The following is a 24,087-nucleotide window of genomic DNA, read 5'->3' on the forward strand; positions in this document are numbered from 1 at the left end:
TAAAAAAGGATGAGAAGATATAATCCTCATAGAATCAAGTTTTGCTCTCCAGAGGGCACCTTACTCTTGAAAAATAGCAGAGTATAGCTTTTCAATGAAATGCTAAATAATTATTTATCTAAGAAGAATTGGAAACATAATAAAGCAAAAGAGTTTATGCTACCTGAGATCTGCTGCTCCATGCTGATGAATATAATAATTTTAGAACTTGGGGACAAGAAAGAACTTTGCATCTTCTAGAGATGAAATTTTATTAGTCCAATATAACATATCTATATGTATCTATATCTATATGTGTAGAAAGTATAAGACTTGAATTCAGTGGGGTTCAAAAGAAATAGCTGTTAGCTGTGAGGTCAGAACAAGTTATTTAATGTCCTTCTATATCTTTTTTTCATCTGTAAAGTGAAGGATCTATATAAGATGCCCTAAGGATATATAGTTTTAGCTCTATAATCTGAGAATTGAGCTACTTACCTCCAAAGCAGATGAACAAGCAAAACACTTGAGCTTGTGTATATAGACTTTAAGAATGTAATAGGAAGGATATAAGTAGTGACAGAACATTCTAACCAGTTCTCTTACGTATAACCAAACAGGAATCAGAAAACTTTTTATGGAGAAGTATTTATGTACAGATGGCTTCCCTAATGGAATCCTGAAGTTTGAGCCCTTGAGTTCAAGCTACTGAAGGATACGTTGTTAACTATGCTAGGAATCAAACTCTATGGATTCATTCTCAAGGCAACCTACAAATTGAGTTTATAGGTACACTCAGTTAAGTGAAAATGTGGTAATTTTAAGGTATGGTTATGTTACCAAAAATGATACAATAGGTTTAATTATCCACTGTATTGTAATTGTATCCACAATTATTTGAGCAACAATCATGTTTGTCTACTGATTTGTGCTTTGGGGTTAGAGAAACTGAAAAGGACATAGAGTCACAACTAATGATGAACCTGAGCTCAACTTTTCAACTAAGAGTCAAATACCTATTGTTTTGGTGAAGAAAAAGTCAGATAGGAACAAGTGAGGTATGAGGCTCAAATTTAAAATGAGAAACCCCAACCAAGGGATGGAACTCTGCCAAAAGGAGCTTTGATGGGCAAGAGTAGGTAAGTGAGGAAAAAATTATGGATTGGTGAAGAGATACCTATCCCAAAAGAATTGGCAAAGTGCTGGTCTATCAAATATCACCAGAGAAGAGTGAAGAGTATGCAAAAATACTACTTTATAAGTACTTACTGAGAAGAGGGGAATTAATCAGGACAATTCCCAGGAGAACAAGAATATTAGCTCAGAAGCAAGTCAGATTTTATCCAAGTTTTGTAGATGACTTTTGAAACAAACAAACAAACAAACAAAAAAGACTCAAAAGGAGAGAATTAAGATGAAGAATAAATTATATTTTGGCAGTATCCAAAGTTTAGGGAAGTCAGTCATGTGAAATCTATAAAGGGAAACTCTTGACTAGATTATTGACTAAATATTCTAGTTATGGAGGCTCTGAGGAATCAGCAGTCACTTCTAGAATTGGACTCACTGAGAACCAGAGGCTGTGATATCCTGGATTACCTGGCATGCTAATAGTGATTTTAAGTCATTTAGAAGCTAATGATTGAGGAGTGGAGGCCAGGTGGGTTTGAACTAAATCGTTGACATCAGGTTACAGTAGATAAGTCAGTGTGGCTAGAACATATACAATAGGTACTTAATAAATTCTGACTGACTAGATTTGATCAAGCTGACTTAGGAGTCTTTAGGAGCAATGAATGAAGCAGTTACCCATAAAGCCAGATGATATCCAATGGAAGAATGAAGTAATGTGTATTTCATAGATAATCTCAATCTATAATATTATTTACTGCATTTGACCTAGGTTTTGCCTGTAATCAGTTCATTTCTAAAATTACTTGAGATGAACTTAGTCTATGAAAAATCAGTGAAAGATTCATTGCATATTTTCTCCTATACTACTGATGGAATTCTAGACTTCTCAAACTAGCATATCCTTTACCCTGACCAAACCAAGAAAAGTTTATTGTTTTTTGCTTTTTAGTGATACATTGTTAATGCAATTTTTCTTACATGTTTACATTTTCAGTCAAAGTGAAAGTAAGTAGTACTGTTATATCATGTAGCAGATCCCTTCTCCTGCTCCAGAGTAGGCACTCTAGTAAACATTAGAACAAGCAATGTCATGAAGGTAAGTTCACATATATGTACCAAGGAAATTTCCCAGTGACTTCTAAGGCAAATACAGGTAATATATTGCCATGTTGATCAAGTTTAGGTTTTCCCAGCATATTCTGGGAATTCTATGTATTGCCAAGTCAAATGCACCAATACATCCATAAGCATGTAAAAAAATATAAAGTTAATACCAGTTAATGAAACTAATTCCATTAGCAGGAAAATTTCTCAGTCAAAACATATGAAGAATTGAGGAAAGATAATTCAGATTAAAAATGATACATTCATTAATTGACCCACATAAGCCAGACCCTATACCTGCTTCTTTTTTTTTTTAATGGAAGGTTTTCAATATAATACTTTTATTTTTATTTTATTTATTATAATAACTTTTTATTCCAATACCTGCTTCTTAATGATACATCACTTTTCTGGGAAATTTTCTATAAAATGATGAAAATTAGTGTGTGTAATATTGCAAAATGTACCTGATATTCTGGAGTTGATTTTATTTTTGTTGTTGTTAAATTCCATGTTAACTTAGGTTATTCTGAATACTAATTAATTATACTTATTTAAATTTTTAAAAATATTCTGGTAGTCTTCTTGATAACTATGGGACTTGCAAATTGCTTACACTTATATAGAACCACTTTTAAAAGCAATGTTGACTTCAATCATAGATATCTGAAATTGAATGTGTTCCATTAGCATATTGCTTTACTCTGTTTCAGGGTCTAAACAGGCAAACATTGAAAGCAATATGCATCTTTGATATTAAACGTATTTTATAATTATAGAAAATGTCTATTACTAAACATCAAGACAATATTTGCACAAAAATTATATGTTAAAGGGCCTAGTGAATAATATAATCCTGATCTTAGATCCTATGTCCAATGAACACTATATATATTCTTTTCAGTCCCTTAAAGCAGTTAGCACAAAACTAGACTTCTATTTGGTATACTTGGTTTTGACTGACTTGGAAAAAAAATACACACACACACACACACACACACACACACTCATACACACTCCTCTTTCTCTTTCATTCCTTGCATTTAATCTCTGACTAGTACTTAAAGCTAAAACTGGTTTATCATTCCGTATAAAATGAAAAGGAAAAAAGGCTAATGAAAATGACAGACCAGGTAATTACTATTTTATCTAAAGAAATACCAAGATTGCTGCTTGCTAAACTTGAACAGTTCCACTGGGTAGCTACAATGTGTCTATTTAGCAAATTCAAGTACTGGTCTTTTTACTCAAAGCAAGATTAAAATATATAATTTGCTCATCAAAGAAAGCACAATTCAAAATTCACTATCTTCAATTAGAAATAATAGCAAAGAAGAAATTGGCATTATGTATTATCTCTCTGACTTATAAAAGCATTAAAATTGCAGGATTTTTTTTCTTCCAAGTTTGAACATTCCCCTACCCCCCAGAAAACCCCTTTTAAATAAAAAGAAAGGTTATTTGGTACTAGTATAAAACTGGCAGTTTTGTGGTTATATTAACTGCAGAATCCCATAGAACCATAATTGCTTCATTTCTTTAAAATTACCTGATTTAATTTTTCAAATTTTGGATTTTTTTAAACCTTGGCTTAAGTGCAATTAACAAACTCACATATCCATATACTATATAGAATGTTTTCCTAGATTTTTCCATTAACTTCAAACTAAAAGACTGAATTTAATATTCCATAACACTAAAAAATGTTCCATAGTCTCCAAGTAAAGAAATTGATTAAAACCCCAAACTTACTGTACTTAATGTCTACATTTTATTTAATGAACAATAAATACTTTTGCCCCCAAATCATTAAAGTACATTTAAGGTCACTGCATTTTTTCTTTTGTTTTATAGACTGGTTTAGCAAGTAGGTTTCCTGAGTTTGGGAATAATACATTTAGACTCTCAAGCAACTTTTTTTTATAAATTAATTTGCAGATGTTATTTTAATGTATTTAGAAAATTAATTGTTATATATAATCCCCCCATCTCCAGAACAGAAAAAGAGAGGGAAGATAGTAAATAATGACAAGTGAACAATGGCTGATTAGAAAATCAATTAAAAATTGACTAAAAATGAGAAATGTTAGCATTCCCCAATAAACTAGTTAAATAGAGGGAAGGAATTTCTGTTACGTCCCTCAGTGAAAAGAGAAGATAACACATGCTCAGTTCTATAAGGCATTTTATGATTTTCATAATGGCTGAGAAGTGACATTAGGTAAAGAATCCATGACAAAATGATTAATGAAGATAAAGCAATTATCCACATAATAGTTTAAAATATCTAAATGATTGAATAAGTTCAATAACTGGAGCTAAAACTTGATGGATCAATATATTAAGATAATTTTTCCTGGCTATACCATTTAAAATAAAAATCTCTAGCTGGCATATCAAGTAAATTAATTCTTACCCTACTGAGTGGGTTGTTCCCTTCCCCCGCCCCCATATATACCACTACTACTTTGGCAATGAGATATGGTTGAGTATTTAATTAAAAACTGTATCCTCCAAAGATTAGACTCTTCACATGGTATACTTTTTCCACATAAAGAATTTTTGAATGCTTGTGCTAATAATAAAGGGTACACTTAGTTAAGACAAATCTCTGCATAGGTAGCTCTTTTATGCTTCTCTTTTTAAATTATAAGTTTAATTTAATTAGTGTTGGAGCAAACTTTAACACCATGCCCCACAATGCCCCACCATGCCCCACCATGCCTCTGGAACTCTGCTATTGTTTAGTCATATGCAACTCTTGGTGACCCCATTGGCAAAAATACTAGAATGGTTTGTAGTTTCCTTCTCCAGCTCAGTTTATAGTTGAGTAAAATGAGACAAACAGGGTTAAGTGCCTTGTACAGGGTTATGTGACTAGTAAATGTCTGAAGTCAAATTTGAATTCATGAAGATATGTCTTCTGGGCTTCAGCCACTTCACCCTAGCTTTCACCTGAGCTATCTGAAGCTATCTCTTACCAATGGCAAAAATCCTTGATAAAAGAAGCCACATTTCAACTTCACTTAAAAACCATTCATCTTTAATTAATGGCACATTTAAAGGAAAATGTCTATTTCATAGCAGCCTATTTACCTGTAACTCCTTTAAAGTAAAAGTGTATATTAAGAAATGTCATGATAAGAGAAAAAAAAAAACCATTTTCATAACTCCAGAAAGTCAAGTAGAGCAGAGACAAAACTCCTAATTGTTTTTTATTGGATTATGAAAAACCTCCCACAAAATGGGAGGTATATTGAATGTCTTTGACACTAAGAAAATATTTGGCTCTAGAGTTAAAGAAACCCTTCTCACTACAAATTATTCAATTAGTAGATTAATTTTTTTATGCAATGGAAAAGGAAGTTATTTTTTAAAACCCACTACTCAAGGCCTCATTGCTGTAGTTCAAAAGATGAAGTACAAAGGACCTTAACACCATTTTTCCAAAGAAAAACTATTTAAATGAAGTAAAATTGGAGCAATTCCCTATTCTTTTCTCTCATGCCCCAAAAAAGAAAATCTATAAACAATAAGAAATCCTAGTAAAGAATGAAAATGAAGATGGGTTCTATAGAAAGATTTTATAAACTCAGGTAAGACATAAAGAGGATTTGGGGATTGTGGAGAGTACAGAATCAATTAATCAATAATGAAACACAGAGTTACAAGTCAAGAGGAGAAAAAAATTCAATTCTGGGTAGCATGAAAACACTATTGTGGGATTTGCAGCTAAATCACAATTTTTGGCCAAAAGATGACATTAGAAATCACAGCACATTACATATTACAACTCTCAACAAGTAGTACAATCATCCTGGAACTTAATGTTTATTCATATTAGGATATAAGAAACAACTACAAAACATAAATTGAATAGGTGGAAATGTATTTATCTACTCCAATTCCCTTTCTTTAGCTATTTTGCAATGTCTTACTCTTAAAGTGCAGATTATGAAGTTAACTATTGCCTTTTGATGAAGGAACATCACCCCCTACATCCATGAAAATCTATTTTTTTCTATATGATGTATAATGTTTCTAAACCATTGTTAGGAAGGCATAAGCTTGGAGTTGGGTTCTTTCTGCCCAAACTCCAACCCTTCAAGAAATTTCTAGATAACTCTTTAAAGGCATGTAACTATGCAATAGAGGCAAAACTAGAGAGAGGGGAAGAGATCCATTAAACATGCCAGATAGGAAAGTCAAAGTTATAGATTAGGAAAGGATTCAAGTATCAAACAGAAGCACAATTTGTGATTAACAAAAAATTTTGTAATTTCCAAATGTCAACAATACAGGGAATGAGTAATGAAGGAATGGCAAAGAGGTGTTTCTCCCAAGCCATTTGAAGCATCAGTATCTGGTTGTTCTCACTGATATAATTTATATACTTCTGCCCATAGTAAACTCTGAGCATCACTGACCTTTATCTTTTTATTTCTTGACCATTGTGCAGAGTTGAGTCAAAGAGGAAATGATATATCCATATTCACTGACAACCTTTGGTGCCTGCACTCCCAGACCAGGCTGCATAGTATTATATGAATGCATTAGAAAGGAGGAACCCAACAATGTTATGTTTGCCAATGGGGGAAATATGTTCTCTAGTGCACCTACCATTTTTTGCTTTGTTTTTAACACCTATTTTTTTCCTTATTCCCTCTTTAGACTGTAAGCACCAACAGCTTGTATCATATTTTAACTTTGTTAATCTTTCTTTCCTCTCCCACATTCTGAAAACACTTTTTATAAATTTCCTAGATGGCTAAAAAATCTTTGTGGAATGAATGAATGCATTCCATTTCCAAACACATGTGATTCTGTCCCTGTATAAAAACTACTTACAATTATATAGTGCTTTAAGAATGATAAAGCACTTTTCTTGCTATAAAGGAAGCAACAGTATTAACTCTATTCTAAAGTTAAGGAAACTTGGATTCTGAAAGAATTGCGGATGATTTGCAGATGGTCATACAACAGGTAAGCCTCTAATAAAGATTGTCAGCCAAAGTTATCTACCTCTAATTAGCATTTAATTTCTTACTTAAACTCCCCAACAGATTTCCTTAGCACCCCTCTCTTACTGAATTTGATTTATGAGACAAATAAAATGCTATATACTATATAGCATGTCCCAAAAGTCTTAGTGCGATTTTTAAACTATTATCGTGTAAAGTTGTAAAAAGACTTTTGGGACATCTTGTATTTTTCCTTTATTATGTTTTATATAAAATTTTTAACTCATAAAGATGATGTCTAAGACTAAAATATCAAAGGGTGCTGAATTTCAACTTTTCTTATTATCTGTCAAGAAGAGGCATGAGCTAGTAGTTCTAATATAATTCTAGTAAATTTTCTTTCTTTCTTTCTTTCTTTCTTTTTAAAAGAATTACTCCCTCTACTGCTCTAGAAAGTCACTGACCTACATCACAGAAGAAAAAAAATTAACTATTTCATACAGTTAAACCTCCTTAGTTTGAACTAGAGAGAATGGAGGAAGGAATCATATTATGGAGCATTTAAACATACAAATGGTTTTTATTATTTTCAAACATATAGCTCAAAGTGAGAAAATGAAATTGCTTAGTCAATTTGATGTCTCATAGATATCCTCAGGGAGTTTGCTTTGACTAAATAAGAATGATATGCAAATTAGCATATCAATTTTGTAGGCCTGTAAATTATACTTGAGTGTTCACTAATGCTTAAAAGTTTGTTCCTAAGGTTTTCCTCCTGACATATTTTTATGCTAGTAATTACTATCTGAAAAATTGCTTTGTTTAGAGAGAAGTAAATTATTCCTTGTCTGAGTGATAATGAATGTCAAATTAATAGAATGGAGCAATTTGGTTTTTCTGAATATAAAAAATGAGAACAAAAAATAGTGGAATTATTGACGCCAATTTTGTTAAAAGCCACATTTCTATATATTAGATATCTCTGATTCATATTAATGCTCATCATTAGACTATGAGCTCCTTGAATGCAACAACTAGTTTATTTTTTATTTTTTTTAATTTTTGTTTGTGTGTAAGGCTGCTTTTTTTCTCTCTTCTTTGTATCTCCAGCACTTGGCACAACATTTGGCACATAATGGATACTTAAAAAGTGCTAGTTGACTAACTGCCCAAATCATGAATATTCTCTAACTACTGAAATAAAAATATACATATATGTAGATTATATATGATATACAGCAACAAATGATGCATAAATTGTTCATGTTCAGTACTAATTCAAGATTATTGTACTCTGGTGTGGTTTACTCTGTCTTTATATTTGGTAGTAGTGTTAGCACATAGAACACTAGTTGGTGCTAGCTAATAACAGATTTGTGAAGTCCAAAGCTAAAATTGTTTGTATAAGACAAGACAGAACTTTGATTCTGAGAGAGAATTGCAAGTATTAACGCACACACATATACACAATCCAGTCTTTAACCTATGAAGATCTTTCTTTTCTGCCAGCCAAAGCAAGCAGAAATCCCTAGGAGCAAAAGATTCTCAGCAACCCCAGAGATAATGAGAATACAGACAAAAAAAAAAAAAAAAGTCACTGCCTAAAAGTCAAATTATTTTCATAAGGAATATCTGCTAAATAAATTCTTGTTTTTATTTTAAACAGATATTATATTTGATTCACTTATAAACAGAAAAAAAAGTGTAGCTTCTTTCACTTTTGTTATTTTCTTTCTTAATCACTGAATAAATCTAAGTCTTAAATCCCTCCTGGAAACATCCCCCTTAATGTACATAAGACAATAAGAACACTTATCCTCCTTATTTTATAGTAGTTCACTTTACTTTCTTAATTATTTACAATATTTTTATCCACAGAATCAATTTATTTCTACTATTTTGAGATCAAAATATGAAAATTCTATTATGGAAGAAGCAATCACATCATTCTAAAGTACCCCTAAAGAATATTTTCTTATCTCAAGGAATTAAAAGTGACAATAAGGAAAAAGATCAGGATGAGGAAAGAGTTGTGAGTGATGAGAGATACTCAAAGTTTTACTGAATATGAAAAACAATAAAGGATAAAACCTGTGCCTAATTGGAATAATCCAGTTTTGTATGTTTCATAACTTTAATCAAAGGTTAATAAGTTATTAATAGAAATGCTGATATAGTTGAAAGTAGGTAATAACAATGATAAAGGTGATGAATTGGGAATTGGGAATCTTATGGACCACAGAATTCAGATTACATAAGGGACATTTACTTAGACATTCAAGGAATTGAATTAACTAAGTGGGAAAAAAGAATTGTATTGAATTTATACATACAATAAATAAGACTATATTTATTTTTCCATGGGATAAGCAGAGGATAAGCAGAAGGACTTGGTCCTTGGGGTAAGGTGACTTAAACATTCAAACAATTTCTTAGCTGATAAGGGAAATTAAAGTGATGTATTTTTTTTAAAAAAAAGAAATTCTTCAGGAGAGATAAGCAACTACCTAGTCTTTCTATGCTAGCTATCCTTTAATTTCTCCCTTTATTCTTTTCTTAATATTAGCCCCTTTATCCTTCACAGTGAATATCTTTATTGATTCTGTATTTCCCAGTCTTTAGTCTTTTAAACACCCCCACCCCCACACACATATGCATGAACTAGAAAGGAACCTTTAGAGCCCTTAATTTGATCTATTCTTATCTAGTTCTCTCCTCCTCCCCTTTTCACCCCCATTCCATAATTATGGTTTGGACCAACCTTTCCATAGTTATAACAACTGAACTTTTGAAGATGAGCTCATAACTTCTTTTCTCCTTCCATTCTGGGGTCTTTTAATCAATTTAAAGTAACCTTATACCATTCAACCACAGAGTTTTATTTAAAAAAAAAAAAAAAAAACTAAAATTACGAACAGCCTAGGTTTGGAAGCATATAGGGAAAATAACACAGCAGAACTCAAGGACAACTGAGAGGAAGGATGAATTTATTAACTTTTACACCTTATATGTATGTTCTCCAAATGCACGAGTAATTAAAGGAAGAATTACTAATCACTGGTAGACTAGGGCTACCTTGCTTTTCTCCCCACAGCCCTCCACCTAGATAATTGAAGTGAATACTATATTATTAGAGCCCTGGCATGTTAGAGCTCCCCTTTCGCTGAATTTGGGAAAACCAAAGCGTCAGCCAAGTCGTCAGGCTTCTTCCGAGCTACACTACAGGAGTGACAGCCAAGCCCTGAGCTGATTGTTGGAGATATCAGAGGATTGCAAACTTGAAGGGACTCTAGAATTCATATAGCCCAATCCCATCATTTTGGCGCTAAAGGCCAGGGAGTTGCGACTGATCCAAGGTCACGACTATACTAAGTAGTAGGGGAGAAGCCAGAGCTTGAGCTGAGCTCGTATCTCCTTAGTTCCAATGGCAGGGTTCTTGCTACAGCATCACGTAGCCTGAAGCCACTTCTGTGTTTCCAAGGCTGGGGGAGCTCCAGTTTCAGAGAGGAAGGCTCGGGCTGTAATAGGTCTTTCCTTCCTTCCTTTCGGTCTGCTCAGCTTCTCAGGAAAGCCAAGGACAATTGCTACTACTTTAGACTCTAGGGCCAAAAAATCACAGCTTAAGTCTCATCTGACCTCCTCTACATCCCGCGTCCTTCTTCCCCTCCTTTCCTGGATGTCGGCACTTCCACTTCTTCTCCCAAGTGACTTATACTTTTGGTTAGTTTGTTTTAAGGTACACTGACAGTATATTCGTAAGGCGAGGAAATAAACTAGCCGTTGCCGGAAGAAGGGCTTAGGCTTGAGCTAAGTATCTGTGAATGCCAGTGTTGGAAGTTTCTCTGCAGAGCTGAGGAGGGCAGGAGTGGGCATGGGTGCGGAGGAATGCATTCACTGGTGCCCACGCTCAATTACTTACTGGTCTGGGGTTTCGTGTTCATTAAACACACACACGCGCTCCTGGAGAAGTAACAAACGGGTGTTTGCACTTCAAAGTGTGTCTAGCTCTTTTCTTATCACAAGCAGCTTCCTTTAGGCACTGCTCCTGTTCTTGGCAAAAAACGAAACACAAACATACACGCGCGTTCGAAACGCGATGGGTATAAAAGACATTTGGCACTTTGTGTCATCGCTAACTACAAAACCACGACTCACCAAGTGTATATTTTTGTGATGTCTCTAGGCACTGTCCATTTACGTCGATTCGGGGGATTATTGTATGTCCATAGATGCAACATTGTGTGTGTGTGTGTGTGTGTGTGTGTGTGCAACACTGTGACTATGTGTGCAGCAGAAAGTGAAGATACATACGCTGTCTATTCATTCCAAAAGGCGGTAGCGTATCTAGGAACTGTGCCCCACTGGTATGCTTCTGTGCGCGCACGAAACACACACACACACACACACACACACACACACACACACACACAAAACCATACCACACTGCATCAGACAGAAATGTAAAAAAGAAGTTCTCTTGAGGAGGTGGGGAGGTAGAAAGTCAAGCGGCTTGGAGTCAAAAGAAATCAGTAGGCGCTGAGAAATCCCGAGGTTCGCGGAGTGGGGAACAGGGGGCGCCTCGCTTACCTTGGGCTGCGGAGCCCGGACTGCTGGCACTAAGGATGGCCAGGGCAGGTAACACCAACATCTGAAGCAAGTATCCCAGTCCCAATCCGCAGCGGGCCGTTGTCGCCTCCAGACCTTTCCTCATCTTGACTGGAGGAACAAGTAAGATACAGTAACACCCAAATAAACGGGGTTAAAAAAAAAAAAGTGGAGGGCGGGTGGCAGATGGAAGAGCGCCCGGCAACAGCGGAATTCTTTGCGAAAAGCAGCTGAAAAAGCAGTAGGCAAACCTCCCCCGCCTCCCCCCCCCAAGTATTCCACTCCACTTTCTGGAAGAGCAGGGTGAGGCGGGGCTGCAAAGAGGGGAGCTGCTGAGCAGTAGTTCTAAGAGGACTCTGAGGGCGCGACTCCCGACTGGCAGAACCAAGGCGCGTCTCTGTGTCCGTCTTCGGCAGTCACCACTTGGGAAGTCCCTGGAGCCCGAGGAAGTCCCCTGCCCGCAGCAACAGCTCCAGCAGCAACAGCAGCAGCAGTAGCAGCAACAGCAGAGCAGCAACACCGCGCCCAGAGCCAGCACTGCTTATAGCGGCCCCTTCTCTGTGCAGAGCGCACACAGGCTCTAGGAGAGGGGGAGGAGGAGGAGGAGGAGGAGGAGGAGGAGGAAGAAGAGGAAGGAGGGAGACAAGAGTGAGGGGCTTCCTTCTTCCTATCTCAGTTTTCTTAGACCAACTGCGTGGCAGACGAAAGGTATCTTGGCGATTGTTGCGAAGTGTCCATGAATAGTCATTTCACAGTCTTGGGCTCAAGTCTCCCGGAATTTGCTGGACCTTGCCACGGAGACGGAGATAGAGCATCTTAACTCTGGGAGTGTGCGTGTGTGTGTGTGTGTGTGTGTGTGTACGCAAGCGCGCGCGTGTATCTGTGTGTTGTGTTATGCAATCTGTCCGACTAGACAGCCATGCATATCTTGTGTTGATGCATGTAAGACATTCTACACACACGGAACTGGCAGAGAGAGGAGAAACTGCAGCGAGTGCATATTATACTGGGACTGCGAGAGGGAGCGCTCGCCCAGGCACGTTTATCCAGCCAATGGAGCCTGGCCCTTCGCAGTCTTCTCCGAGGTAGCGGCAAAGCCTGAGCCAGACTCCTTTGGACTGGACTCATCTTCCTACGTTGACTACAGAATCATATCAGACAGAGTCTGGGTGGGTCTCGTGGAAGTACCCTGGTGGGAAAAAGACATCAAGGTTTTGCAGTGACACCTACGTCTGGAGTTCTTAGAGTCCTCCGCTAGTAGTCAGTGACAAGGTGGGATTTTTTTCTCCTGTTACTTTCCTATGTCCAATACTAGCTAACACAATCGTCCCGGGGATACACGGACTAAATGAAAACCCATCCTCCCAAAGTAAAAATTGTGCTTACTATTTTCATTGATTGTATCGTTCACCTTGGCCCTTTCTAGGGGAAAATAAGGGGGAAGAAGTCACAGAGGAACAGAAAGTCTGGGAATCAATAAATGCCAGGATTTTCAAATGCTCAGTCAAGAGTGATGGACAAATATTCTCCATCCCACTTAAAGTGAGAAACTATGCTGGGAGAGTATAAAAGCAGAGTGTCATATCACAATTAGGGAATCCTTGACCTTAGCTACAATATAAACCCCTGGGTGACTAGTCTAAGGAAAGGAAAAGAAAGCAGTCACAAAACAGAGCTAAAAGAATGAATGCCTGGAAGGAGGAAAGCACAAGAATCAGAAGCACCAAAAACTGAGGCCCAGAGAAGTAATTTATTTTGCTCAAAACCATATTGATAGAAAGTGGATCAGATAATTTTGACTCCAACTCAAAAGCCTTTCTCATTAAGAACATGAAACTGCTTATTAGGGACAATAGGAGTTATCTTTTGAATTTTGTACCTTTTGTAATCTAATGATAAAACCCCAGACCCCTTCCAGACATTCTGAAATTCTCTCTTATAATAGATTTGGGATTGTAAGACATTTTAGAAGCTTTCACTTGTCCAGACCCCTCATTTTCCAGATGAGGGAGCCAAGGCCCTGGGGGATTAAATTATTTGCCTAAGGTCATGTAGTAAATAGCTGAGTAAGGATTTAATTTCCTCTTCTTACTACAAATGCTCTTCTCAGTTAATAGGCTTCCTCTTGCTCCCAGAAGTTCTTCATTTGTAAGATCTTATTCAATTTCCCCAACCACCCCTCAAGGATTCTTACTCTTACCAAATCAAGTTGTCCACACTGCTCTTGACTTAGGTGATAAAAGCAACTGAAAAACTTCATGTTGTAGTGAAAAGAACATTGTATGGGTAACCAGGTGGAAGTTCCATTTCCAGACATTTGTGTGTAATGATGGGATTGTCAATTGATTTCCAGCTAATGGTTTTCTCAATTGATAAAATGGGGATTATAATAGTTATTGGGCAAGTACTGAAAAAAATTCATGGAAACATTAAAGAGCTATAGAAATTGAAATAGGACTTAGAATTGAATTAACTCATAAAACACAACTTTTTTAAAAAGATCAAATGAAGACTCGATTTGTCTTTAAGATTTATCAAGCAGAAGAAAAGAGAAGCTTAAGTTCAAGTAATGGACCAACTCTTTAGTCACACCCCCTGGAGAGTTTATTTAAATGGAAAATCTCTTTGTTCAGGATATGGACTAATCATTTTTTAATGAATAAGATAAAGTCCCAAAAGATGTTTTTAAAAGGGGTGTGAATATGTTTATATGTAGGCTGTATGTATGGATATGCATGCAGAAAAATAGTATTGTACAGTTTAGGGAGCTGACCTCAGAATCAGGAAGACCTAGTTCAAGTGTCATCTCTGATACATACTGGCTATGTGACTCTAAGAAAATCCCTAAACTCAAAGTGTCTCAACAATTCTTCTAGGCTATAGACTGTTTTGCTTTGGTAGCCTCATTGAGAGCTTCCTTTGCTAATGAAATGAGGCAGCAGAGTACAGTAGAAAGCATCCTGGGTCTGGATGCAGATCAAATTCCAGCAATGATATATACTGGGCAAATCACTTGACCTCCCTGGGTCTCAGTTTCCTCTTCTGTAAAAATGAGGAACTTGTTTAGATCGTTTCTAAGATCTCTTCTAGCTCTGTTAGGATCCATGATTTTATGATCTTAAAATATGAATATGATCTTTAAAAATGCATGTGCAGCAACAACAAGATTATAAGAAGATTAATTCTGATGAATGTGGCTCTTTTCAACAATGAGATGATTGAGGTCAGTTTCAATGATCTTATGATGAAGAGAGCCATCTGCACATAAAGAGAGAGGACTATGGGAAAATGCAACATTATATTTTTATTTTTTGTTGTTTGCTTGCATTTTGTTTTCTTTCTCATTTTTTCCCTTTCTAATCTAATTTTTCCTGTGCAGCAAGATAATTGTAGAAATATGTATAGAAGAATTGCACATGTTTAACATCTATTGGATTACTTGCCATCTAGGGGCAGGGATGGGGGAAGAAGGGAATTTGGAACACAGAGTTTTGCAAGGGTCAGTGTTGAAAAATTACCATGCATATGTTTTGAAAATAAAAAGCTTTAATAAAATTTTAAAAAATATGTGTGAGGTCTTCAGTTTGTATCAGGTCATAGGGTAATAGTTGAGAAGGATCAAGTAATGAATAAAATATATACTAAGATTTCCCTAGATAATCCAGTGGGAAAGTATGTAAGTTGATCCTGTAATGTATTAGACTATAGATGGATGTCACTCCTGGGAGCATCAAAGATCCAATTCCTGGTCACAAAAACATTTCTTCATTATCTAATAAAAAAAACTATTTCAATTATCAGCTATTCTACATACGAACCAAGAGATGCCAGCAAGAATTAAGTTAAATTGTTAGTTTTGATGTGTGATTTTTTTGTAAGTTGTGGATTTCTCCCATTTACCAAGTAATAGTCAAACCCTGACTGTCATTCATGGCTCTTTATAATCTAATGGCATCCTACTTTTTTTTCCCCCAGAAGTATCATACTACTTTATTTCATGCTTACTTTATTACAGTCAAACTACATCACTTTGTTTACACTTCTCCAAATACAAACTGCATTCACTTGTTAGTGTTTCTCTTTCCCCACTTTACCTGTTGAATTTCTATGTATTCTACAGATTTAAACCCTAATGTCACCTCTTCCTCCTTGAAACCTCTGATCTCCTTTCTCCTCAATTAGGCTTGACATAGCACTTGGTTTTGTAATAGAACCAAACCCAAGGATTACCCTTAGCAGCCATGACTCTAGGATTAAGCAGAAACCAATTCATTACTGACACCAAAAAAAAGTGAACTATTTTTTTCCCACTTCAATTTTCTGGCTGATTATGTCCCCATTTCAAAATCCCAAGAGAAAATTCTGAATTATACATTAGATATTGCTCATTTCCAAAAGGGAATAATATTATTCCTTCATAGAAAGTTTATGTATACAAGTAGATGACATTGTTAGACAGCTAGTCATTTCCCCTACAACAAAAGAAATGCTCAAAATACTTGTCTCTTACATGCTCATTAATAAATATTTATTGTTTGAAACATCTCATGCAATGGTTGAACAGATTGCACTTTTGAGTTGCACTGTCTATAATATAAGTCCAGATTCCCTATCAAGTCAAGGTATGACTTGATGCTTTAGTCCTTTCAGATGCAGAATCCTCCTAGAAGTGGAATTTGCTACTCCAAGAAGCAATGCTATGATAACAATGACCTTCTCTTGAACTATTAGCACTCAACTTTGGAATTTCTGAACTCAAACTCCTGATGTAAGCCAGAAATATCTGTGTAAGTGAGCATCATTATTTGGTCACCTGTGTACAGAATAAGAAATATAAAGCAGAAATTGGAGTCAATGATTTGAAGTGCACTTCAGGATCCCCTAGGATCACATAGGAAAATGTAAAATTCTTGCTGCCATGTGCATGTGTGTAGCTATAGGTGAGAGAAATTCCCCTCTCTTCCCATTTGGGAAGTCCAAGGATAATTTGACAGAGCCCTTAAGAGTTTCAACTGAAAGAACTCAACACTTGAGGAAGAGGAAAACATTTTTGTCTTTCCTCTACTCCACTCTACTAAGTAGTTCTTCCTGGCTCATTTTCAATCATCCTTGACATAATTCTCCAATTATGGGGACTAATAATGGATTGCTACATCATACCCAAGCACGGGCCTTTCATTGAGCCAAAGCATATATTTCTCCCATTGGATTATGGTTTTACCATCCAGCAGAGTAGGGGGAAAGGGACTATACTGCTCATTTTTGGTACAAAATTATCAAGTAATATTATATATTCCACGGTGGCGTCCTATCCCCTTACTATAGCACATGCTTCTTAAAGTTAGAGTACATTAAAGTTATCTAAATTATGTATTGTTCAAGTATCAGACAAAATATTCTCAACATATGAAATGAGTAATATATATATATATATATATATATATATATATATATATATAGTTTTTTTGAAATATCTCATTGCCTGGGACAATATTGTATTGCTGAGACAAAATTTCCTCACTTTTGTTGTTTGTATCCCTTTATATGAACTGAAAGAACCCTTTTCTTGTGTTCCCAGAGTTTGTATGAGAAGAGGTGGCTGAGGACCAAGAATCAGAGAAATAATCATATGAATATGAACATGCTGAATCATTAAATCATTAAATAAAATATGAATTGAAGAAATCATTGAATCCCAAAGACTGGTGGCAGCATGTAGATTCTAATGTTTTTCTATATTCCCCAAAAATGTATCATAATATAACATTATTTTTGAATTAAATATTGCAGGTGTTTAAACAGAAAACATCAAAATGACTTCATTTTAAAGGAGCTTGGGTTAAATCCACATACAAGGGTTTCTGCTTTCCTTGTTTCCAGTGGGTGGGGAATTGAGTCTAGAATAATAAATCCTAGTGACAGGTGCTAATGGGAATTAAGCATGCAAATCCCCTCATATCCCTCCTGAAGTTTAAGCTCAGAAAAATGTGTAGTTTTGAGTATACCATTCTTTTAATTAATTTATATATTCAATACCAAAGAGTCTCCAACTCAGGGTTTGAGAGATAAAAATACTTGATGTGAAAATATTTAAACTAACATGCTCTTTGATTTTCTTTATCCCCATATATAAACTTTTCCCTTATCTTTCTTGCCCATCCTTGCTCTTCATTTGTAAATTGTCTACATAAAAAGTGTGTTGTTAGTAGGTAACAGAAGAGTAAAGGATTTTTACTATTATGAAGAACATAGAAGAGAAAGGGAAGATTCACATCATGGCTTTGAAACCAAGGTGACAAGGCCCAATGAAATACATGGAGATTATGAAAAGGTATTTTAGACACTTGAGACAGAATCAATTCATTCTCTTCCTCTTTTCTTTATGCTACAAAATGGGGGGTAGGCTGTTGTAGTCCTTTTTGTCACTTTGTTGTTGTTCATTCTTCATTCTAAAGAGAACTGGTGAGGAGTAATTTCTAGACTTGCAATTGAATTTAAGTGGGACAGAAGTGCAAAGTCACTATGCAAAGTCATTTCTTATAAAAAGTCTCTGGAGTCCATTGACAAGATATAGTTCAAGACCACTGGCAATGATTCCCTTTTTATGACTTTATAGTTTTATGAAGATTGGGCCATTGTGAAAGAGTGGTGGATCTGCAAGCAGGAGAACCAGGTTCAAGTCAGGACTGTTTGATAAACTACTTCCTCTCTCTGGTCCTCCATTTCCTTCCTCATCTGTGAGTTAGTATTTTGAACTAGAACATCTTAAAGGTTTGGTTTAACTCTAAATGCTTTGATACAGTTATTTCTTTTTACTCTTGACTCAAAAAGCATAGGGTACAAGACATTATGAGTGACCTGACCAGTCCATATTCAAGATGTGACCAAGGCAGGACTGGGAGATAGTCCCCTGCTTAAGATTCTTCTTACACACATATTCATTGAACTACACCCCTGAAATGATTTCTCTAAGGGGATTCTTCAATCTATATATGGGTTGGGAAGATAAAAGGAGAATCCCATTTAAACTATTAGTCATCTTGTAATTTTTGAGTACCTGCAATGTGTTAAGCAATGTGATACCTACAGGAAACATGTACAACTCTTCACCTTTCCAACGGGAGTTTATAATTTGATTGAGTAGATAAGAAGTTGCCCTAAGAAACAGGAGAAAATACATTATATACAAAATTTAAAATCATGTGGTGCACAGAGGAAGAGTGAAATCAATGATGGTTAAATAGAACAAAAGCAATAAAATAAAGATTTGGAGGGGGTTGTGCAAAAAAGAGAGATTAGTGATTTAAAGGAAAACTGAGAAAGAATACAAATATATTAAAGTAATGTTGCAATTCTTGGATTTATTGAACTAATATTAATGTTCTTTGATAATTAAAACTATGGATATTGTCTCATTTTTATCTCATGATATGTTTCCCTGATGAATAGATTGATTCAATGAACATTTTTCTTATATGGGAGATGAGGAAAAACTTAAAGCAATCTGATAATTCAACATCAACACTTGAACAAAATAAGACATCTTGAAGACCATTTAACAATTAAGCCATAGGAGGGAAAAGTTATTCATTATGGATATAGATTTGATTCAATTGGGTACAACTTTCTTCCCTGGGTTGGCCATTGGGATCTGTTAATCAGAAGCCTAAGAAAGAAGTTTCTGATTTCTAATATGTTGGATTTTTGTATTTAAGGATAAATGAAAGCTACATCAATTGCTTAGATATTACTCCTCTGATCCAATTAAGTCTCCATAATAGCTTCAATTATTTTTAAGAAAAAACTAGCCTATTCTGTAAGGCAGAGTTTATCCCTATCACACCCTGTCCTTTGATGGCGAGGTTTTAAATAACTTCCAGAAAGAAAATTTCCAGCTTTAGAGTAATTACTGCGTAACCTTAGTTTTAATCTGGCATAAAGCCCTTTTTGTAGTGGCAAGAAACTGGAAACTGAGTGGATGCCCATCAGTTGGAGAATGATTAAAAAATTATAGTATATGAATATTATAGAATAGTATTGTTCTCTAAGAAACGATTTAAGCAGGATGATTTTAGAGAGGCTTGGAGAAACTAACATGAACTGATGCTAATTGAAATGAGCAAAACCAGAAGATCATTGTATATTGCAACAACAAGAATATATGATGATCAGTTCTGATGGATGTGGCTCTCTTCAACAATGAGATGATTCAGACCAGGTCTAATGATCTTGTGATGAAGAGAGCCATCTATATGCAGAGAGAGGAGTGTGGCAATTGAGTGTGGTTCACAACATAGCATTTTCACTGTTTTTGTTGTTGTTTGCATTTTATTTTCTTTCTTATTTTTTGCAGTTTGATTTAATTTTTCTTGTGCAGCAAAATAATTGTATAAATATGTATGCATATATTGGATTTAACATATATTTCTACCATATTTAACACATATTGGACTATTTGCCATCTAGGAAGGATGTGGGGGAAGGAGCGGAAAATTTTAACACAAGGTTTTGTAAGAGTTTATGTCAAAGAATTATCCATGCATATGTTTAGAAAAATAAAAAGTTTTAATAAAAAAGAGATTGGCTGGTAAGATATATCACCAACCCAAATAAAATAAAGGACTATGAAGTATTAATCCATAAAAAATTAAACCTGGCATGAGCAGCAATGAAAGAAGGAAATAGAAAGAAAAAAAACCCCAACAAAAACCAAGCAATGTAATAGTCTCTGGAAGAAATGACAAAATACAGCAGAGAACAAAGACCAGAAATTCCAGGTTCTATCTCTTTGCTTTGATCTGGTCTGTATGAGGGGCAGTACTAAATTGTTGCAGTTTATAATGGTTTTTCCTTTTATAGTACTGCATTTTATAGCACAACAGTAATAGGAACACAAGGTCTACAGCATAGATGATAATATGCTTCTCATAGTAATTGATCCTTACCATGGTTCAAGGGCACCTGTAGTAATGTAGGTAAGAGGTTTTTGTCTTCTTATTTACAGGCTTTTCCAATGCAGGTTTGTATGAATTGATTTGTACTACCATCTTTTCACTCTTCTTAAATCCAGTGTCTAGAAATGTCCCTTTAATGCATTTCCAGTGGTGGGAAGGGTAAAATTGACTGGCCTCATTCAAGTTGTTCCTTCCGTGTTTAGACTCATTCCAAGTCCCAAGGGTTTTGAGACAACATGGGTGTTTCTTTTTAATACCCTTAGATGATTAGAATACAATTTTTTTTAAATTTTATTTTTTATTATAGCCTTTTATATACAAAACATGTGAATGAGTAATTTTTCAACATTGATGCTTGCAAAAACTTCTGTTCCAACTTTCCTCCTCCTTCTCCCCACTCCCTCCCCTAGATGGCAGGTAGTCCCATACATGTTAAATATGTTAAAGTATATGTTAAATATAAAATATGTATACATATTTATACGGTTATCTTGTTGCACAGGAAAGATCGGATTTAAAAGAAGGTAAAAATAATCTGAGAAGAAAAAAACAAAAATTCAAGCAAACAGTAACAGAGAGTGGACATGTTATATTGTGGTTCATACTCATTTCCCAATGTTCTTTCTCTGGGTGTAACTGGTTCTGTTCATTACAGATCAATTGGAACTGATTTGGATTCTCTCATTGTTGAAGAGAGCTATGTCCATCAGAATTGATCATCATGTAGTATTGTTGTTGAAGTGTATAATGATTGCCTTGTTCTGCTAATTTTACTCAGCATCAGTTCATGTAAGTCTCTACAAACCTCTCTGTTTTCATCTGCTGGTCATTTTTTATAGAACAATAATATTTTATAACATTCATATACCACAATTTACCCAACCATTCTCCAATTGATGGGCATCCCTTCAGTTTCCAGTTTCTAGCCACTCCGAAAAGGGCTGCCACAAACATTTTTGCACATACAGGGCCTTTTCCCTTCTTTAATATCTCTTTGGGGTATAAGCCCAGTAGAAACAATGATGTATCAAAAGGAATGCACAGTTTGATAATTTTTTGAGTATAGTTTCAAATTGTTCTCCAGAATGGCTGGATCTGTTCACAACTCCACCAACAATACATCAGTGGCCCAGTTTTTCCACATCGCCTCCAAGATTCATCATTATCTATTCCTGTCATCTTAGCCAATCTGACAGGTGTGTAGTGGTATCTCAGAGTTGTCTTAATTTGTATTTCTCTGATCAGCACTGATTTTGAACACCTTTTCATATGACTAGAAATAATTTCAATTTCTTCATCTTATAATTGTCTCTTCATGTCTTTTGACCATTTATCAATTAGAGAATGGCTTGATTTCTTATAAAAATTATTTCTCTATATATTTTGGAGATGAGGCCTTTATCAGAACCTTTAGCTGTAAGAATGTTTTCCCAGTTTATTGCTTTCCTTTTAATCCTGTCTGCATTAGTTTTATTTGTACAAAATCTTTTTAACTTAATATAACTGAAATTTTCTATCTTGTGATCAATAATGACCTCTAGTTCTTCTAGGTCACAAATTCCTTCCTTCCACAGGTCTGAGAGTAAACCATCCTATGTTCTTCTAATTTATTTATAATCTCATTCTTTATGCCTAGAACATGAACCCATTTTGATCTTGGTATACTGTGTTAAGTATGGGTCAATGCCTAGTTTCTGATATATTAATTTCCAATTTTCCCAGTAATTTTTGTCAAATAATGAATTCTTATCCCAAAGGCTGGGGTCTTTGGGTTTGTCAAACATTAGATTGCTATAGTTATTGACTATTTTCTCCTGTGAACCTAACCTATTCCACTGATCAACTTCTATTTCTTAGCCTATACCAAATGGTTTTGGTGACTGCTGCTTTATCAAAAAGTTTTAGATCAGGTACAGCTAGGCCAACTTCATTTGTGTTTTTTTTTTTTTCATTAATTCCCTTGAAATTCTTGACCTTTTGTTCTTCCAGACTAATTTTGTTGTTATTTTTTCTAGGTCATTAAAATAGTTTCTTGGGAGTCTGATTTGTATAGCACTAAATAAATAGATTAGTTTAGGTAGTATTGTCATCTTTATTATATTCACTCAACCTATCCAGGAACACTTAATATTTTTCCAGTTGTTTAGATCTGATTTTATTTGTGTTGAAATAGTTATTTGTGTTGAAATTTATTTGGTTTTGTAGTTTTCCTCGTATACTTCCTGACTTTCCCTTGGCAGAAAGATTCCTAAATATTTTATACTATCAATAGTTAATTTAAATGGAATTTCTCTTTGTATCTGTTGCTGTTGGATTTTGTTAGTGATGTATAAAAATGCTGATGATTTATGTGGATTTATTTTGTATCTTGCAACTTCGATAAATTTGTGGATTATTTCTAATAGCTTTTTAGAAGAATCTCTGGGGTCCTCTAACTATACCATCATCTGCAAAGTGTAGTAATTTGATTTCCTCATTACCTACTCTAATTCTTTTAATTTCTTTTTCATCTTATTGCCGAATCTAGCATTTCTAAAACAATATTGAATAGTAATGGTGAAAATGGCAACCTTGTTTCACTCTTGATTTTACTGGGAATGGTTCCAGTATATCACCATTACATATGATCCTTTGATGGTCTTAAATAGATGTTATTGACCATTTTATGGAAAAGTCCATTTATTCCTATACTCTCTAGTGCAGGGGTCCTCAAACTACACCCCATGGACCAGATGCGGCCTGCTGATGATGTTTATGTGGCCTGCAAGGTTATGGCAAAATCAGACCGGAAGTGACGTTCTACCTAAACTCGTGTTAGCAGCACAAACTTCTGGCACTGGACTGAGGAGGCAGAGACAGAGTGTGAAGTGATACTGAGGTGAGATGAGTTCCCAGGATAGGGTGTGTGGTGTGGGGAAGGGAGAGAGATGCAGAAGACAGAGAACTGATCGCCTGTAGCCTTGTACAGTAATGGTAGCCATCACCACAAACAGGTGTGGGGATGTACAGTGCATGCTGCACATGTCACGGCAGCAATGAAGGTCAGAAGCGGGAGTGCAAAGAGTGGGAAAGAGAGTGCGGGAAACAGAGGCATCACAGCACATAGGCAACTTGGAGGAAGTTGGACATTGCAGTCTGTATGTATGTAGGCAAAGTTATTGCTGGTATATTGTTTTTGTAGCTATATATATAGGTATTTTACTAATAGCAATTTAGAATCCCTAGGAAATAATGATATCAAGAAAAAGAAAAAGTAACTTGGAGTGTAGAATATTCAAAGAACAGTGGACTTATGATTACTTTTTCATGCAGTACAAGGAAAGAGCTGTATGTCTGATATGCCAGAATAT

General features: G+C 35.4%; 1 protein-coding gene across 2 annotated transcripts in view; it reads right to left on the bottom strand.

The window, feature by feature from the left end:
• UNC5C (unc-5 netrin receptor C) overlaps positions 1-12,763 on the bottom strand; it is a 407,070-nt gene extending 394,307 nt beyond the window's left edge. For both annotated transcript variants that reach the window (XM_003772864.4, XM_031941564.1), the window contains exon 1: positions 11,766-12,763. In XM_003772864.4, the coding sequence (XP_003772912.1) occupies positions 11,766-11,889 (124 nt within the window). In that variant the 5' untranslated portion in view covers positions 11,890-12,763. The remainder of the gene's footprint in view (positions 1-11,765) is intronic.
• Positions 12,764-24,087: the final 11,324 nt, after the last annotated feature.

The sequence above is a fragment of the Sarcophilus harrisii genome, chromosome 6 (genome assembly GCF_902635505.1).
Source record: "Sarcophilus harrisii chromosome 6, mSarHar1.11, whole genome shotgun sequence".
Classification (NCBI taxonomy): domain Eukaryota; kingdom Metazoa; phylum Chordata; class Mammalia; order Dasyuromorphia; family Dasyuridae; genus Sarcophilus; species Sarcophilus harrisii.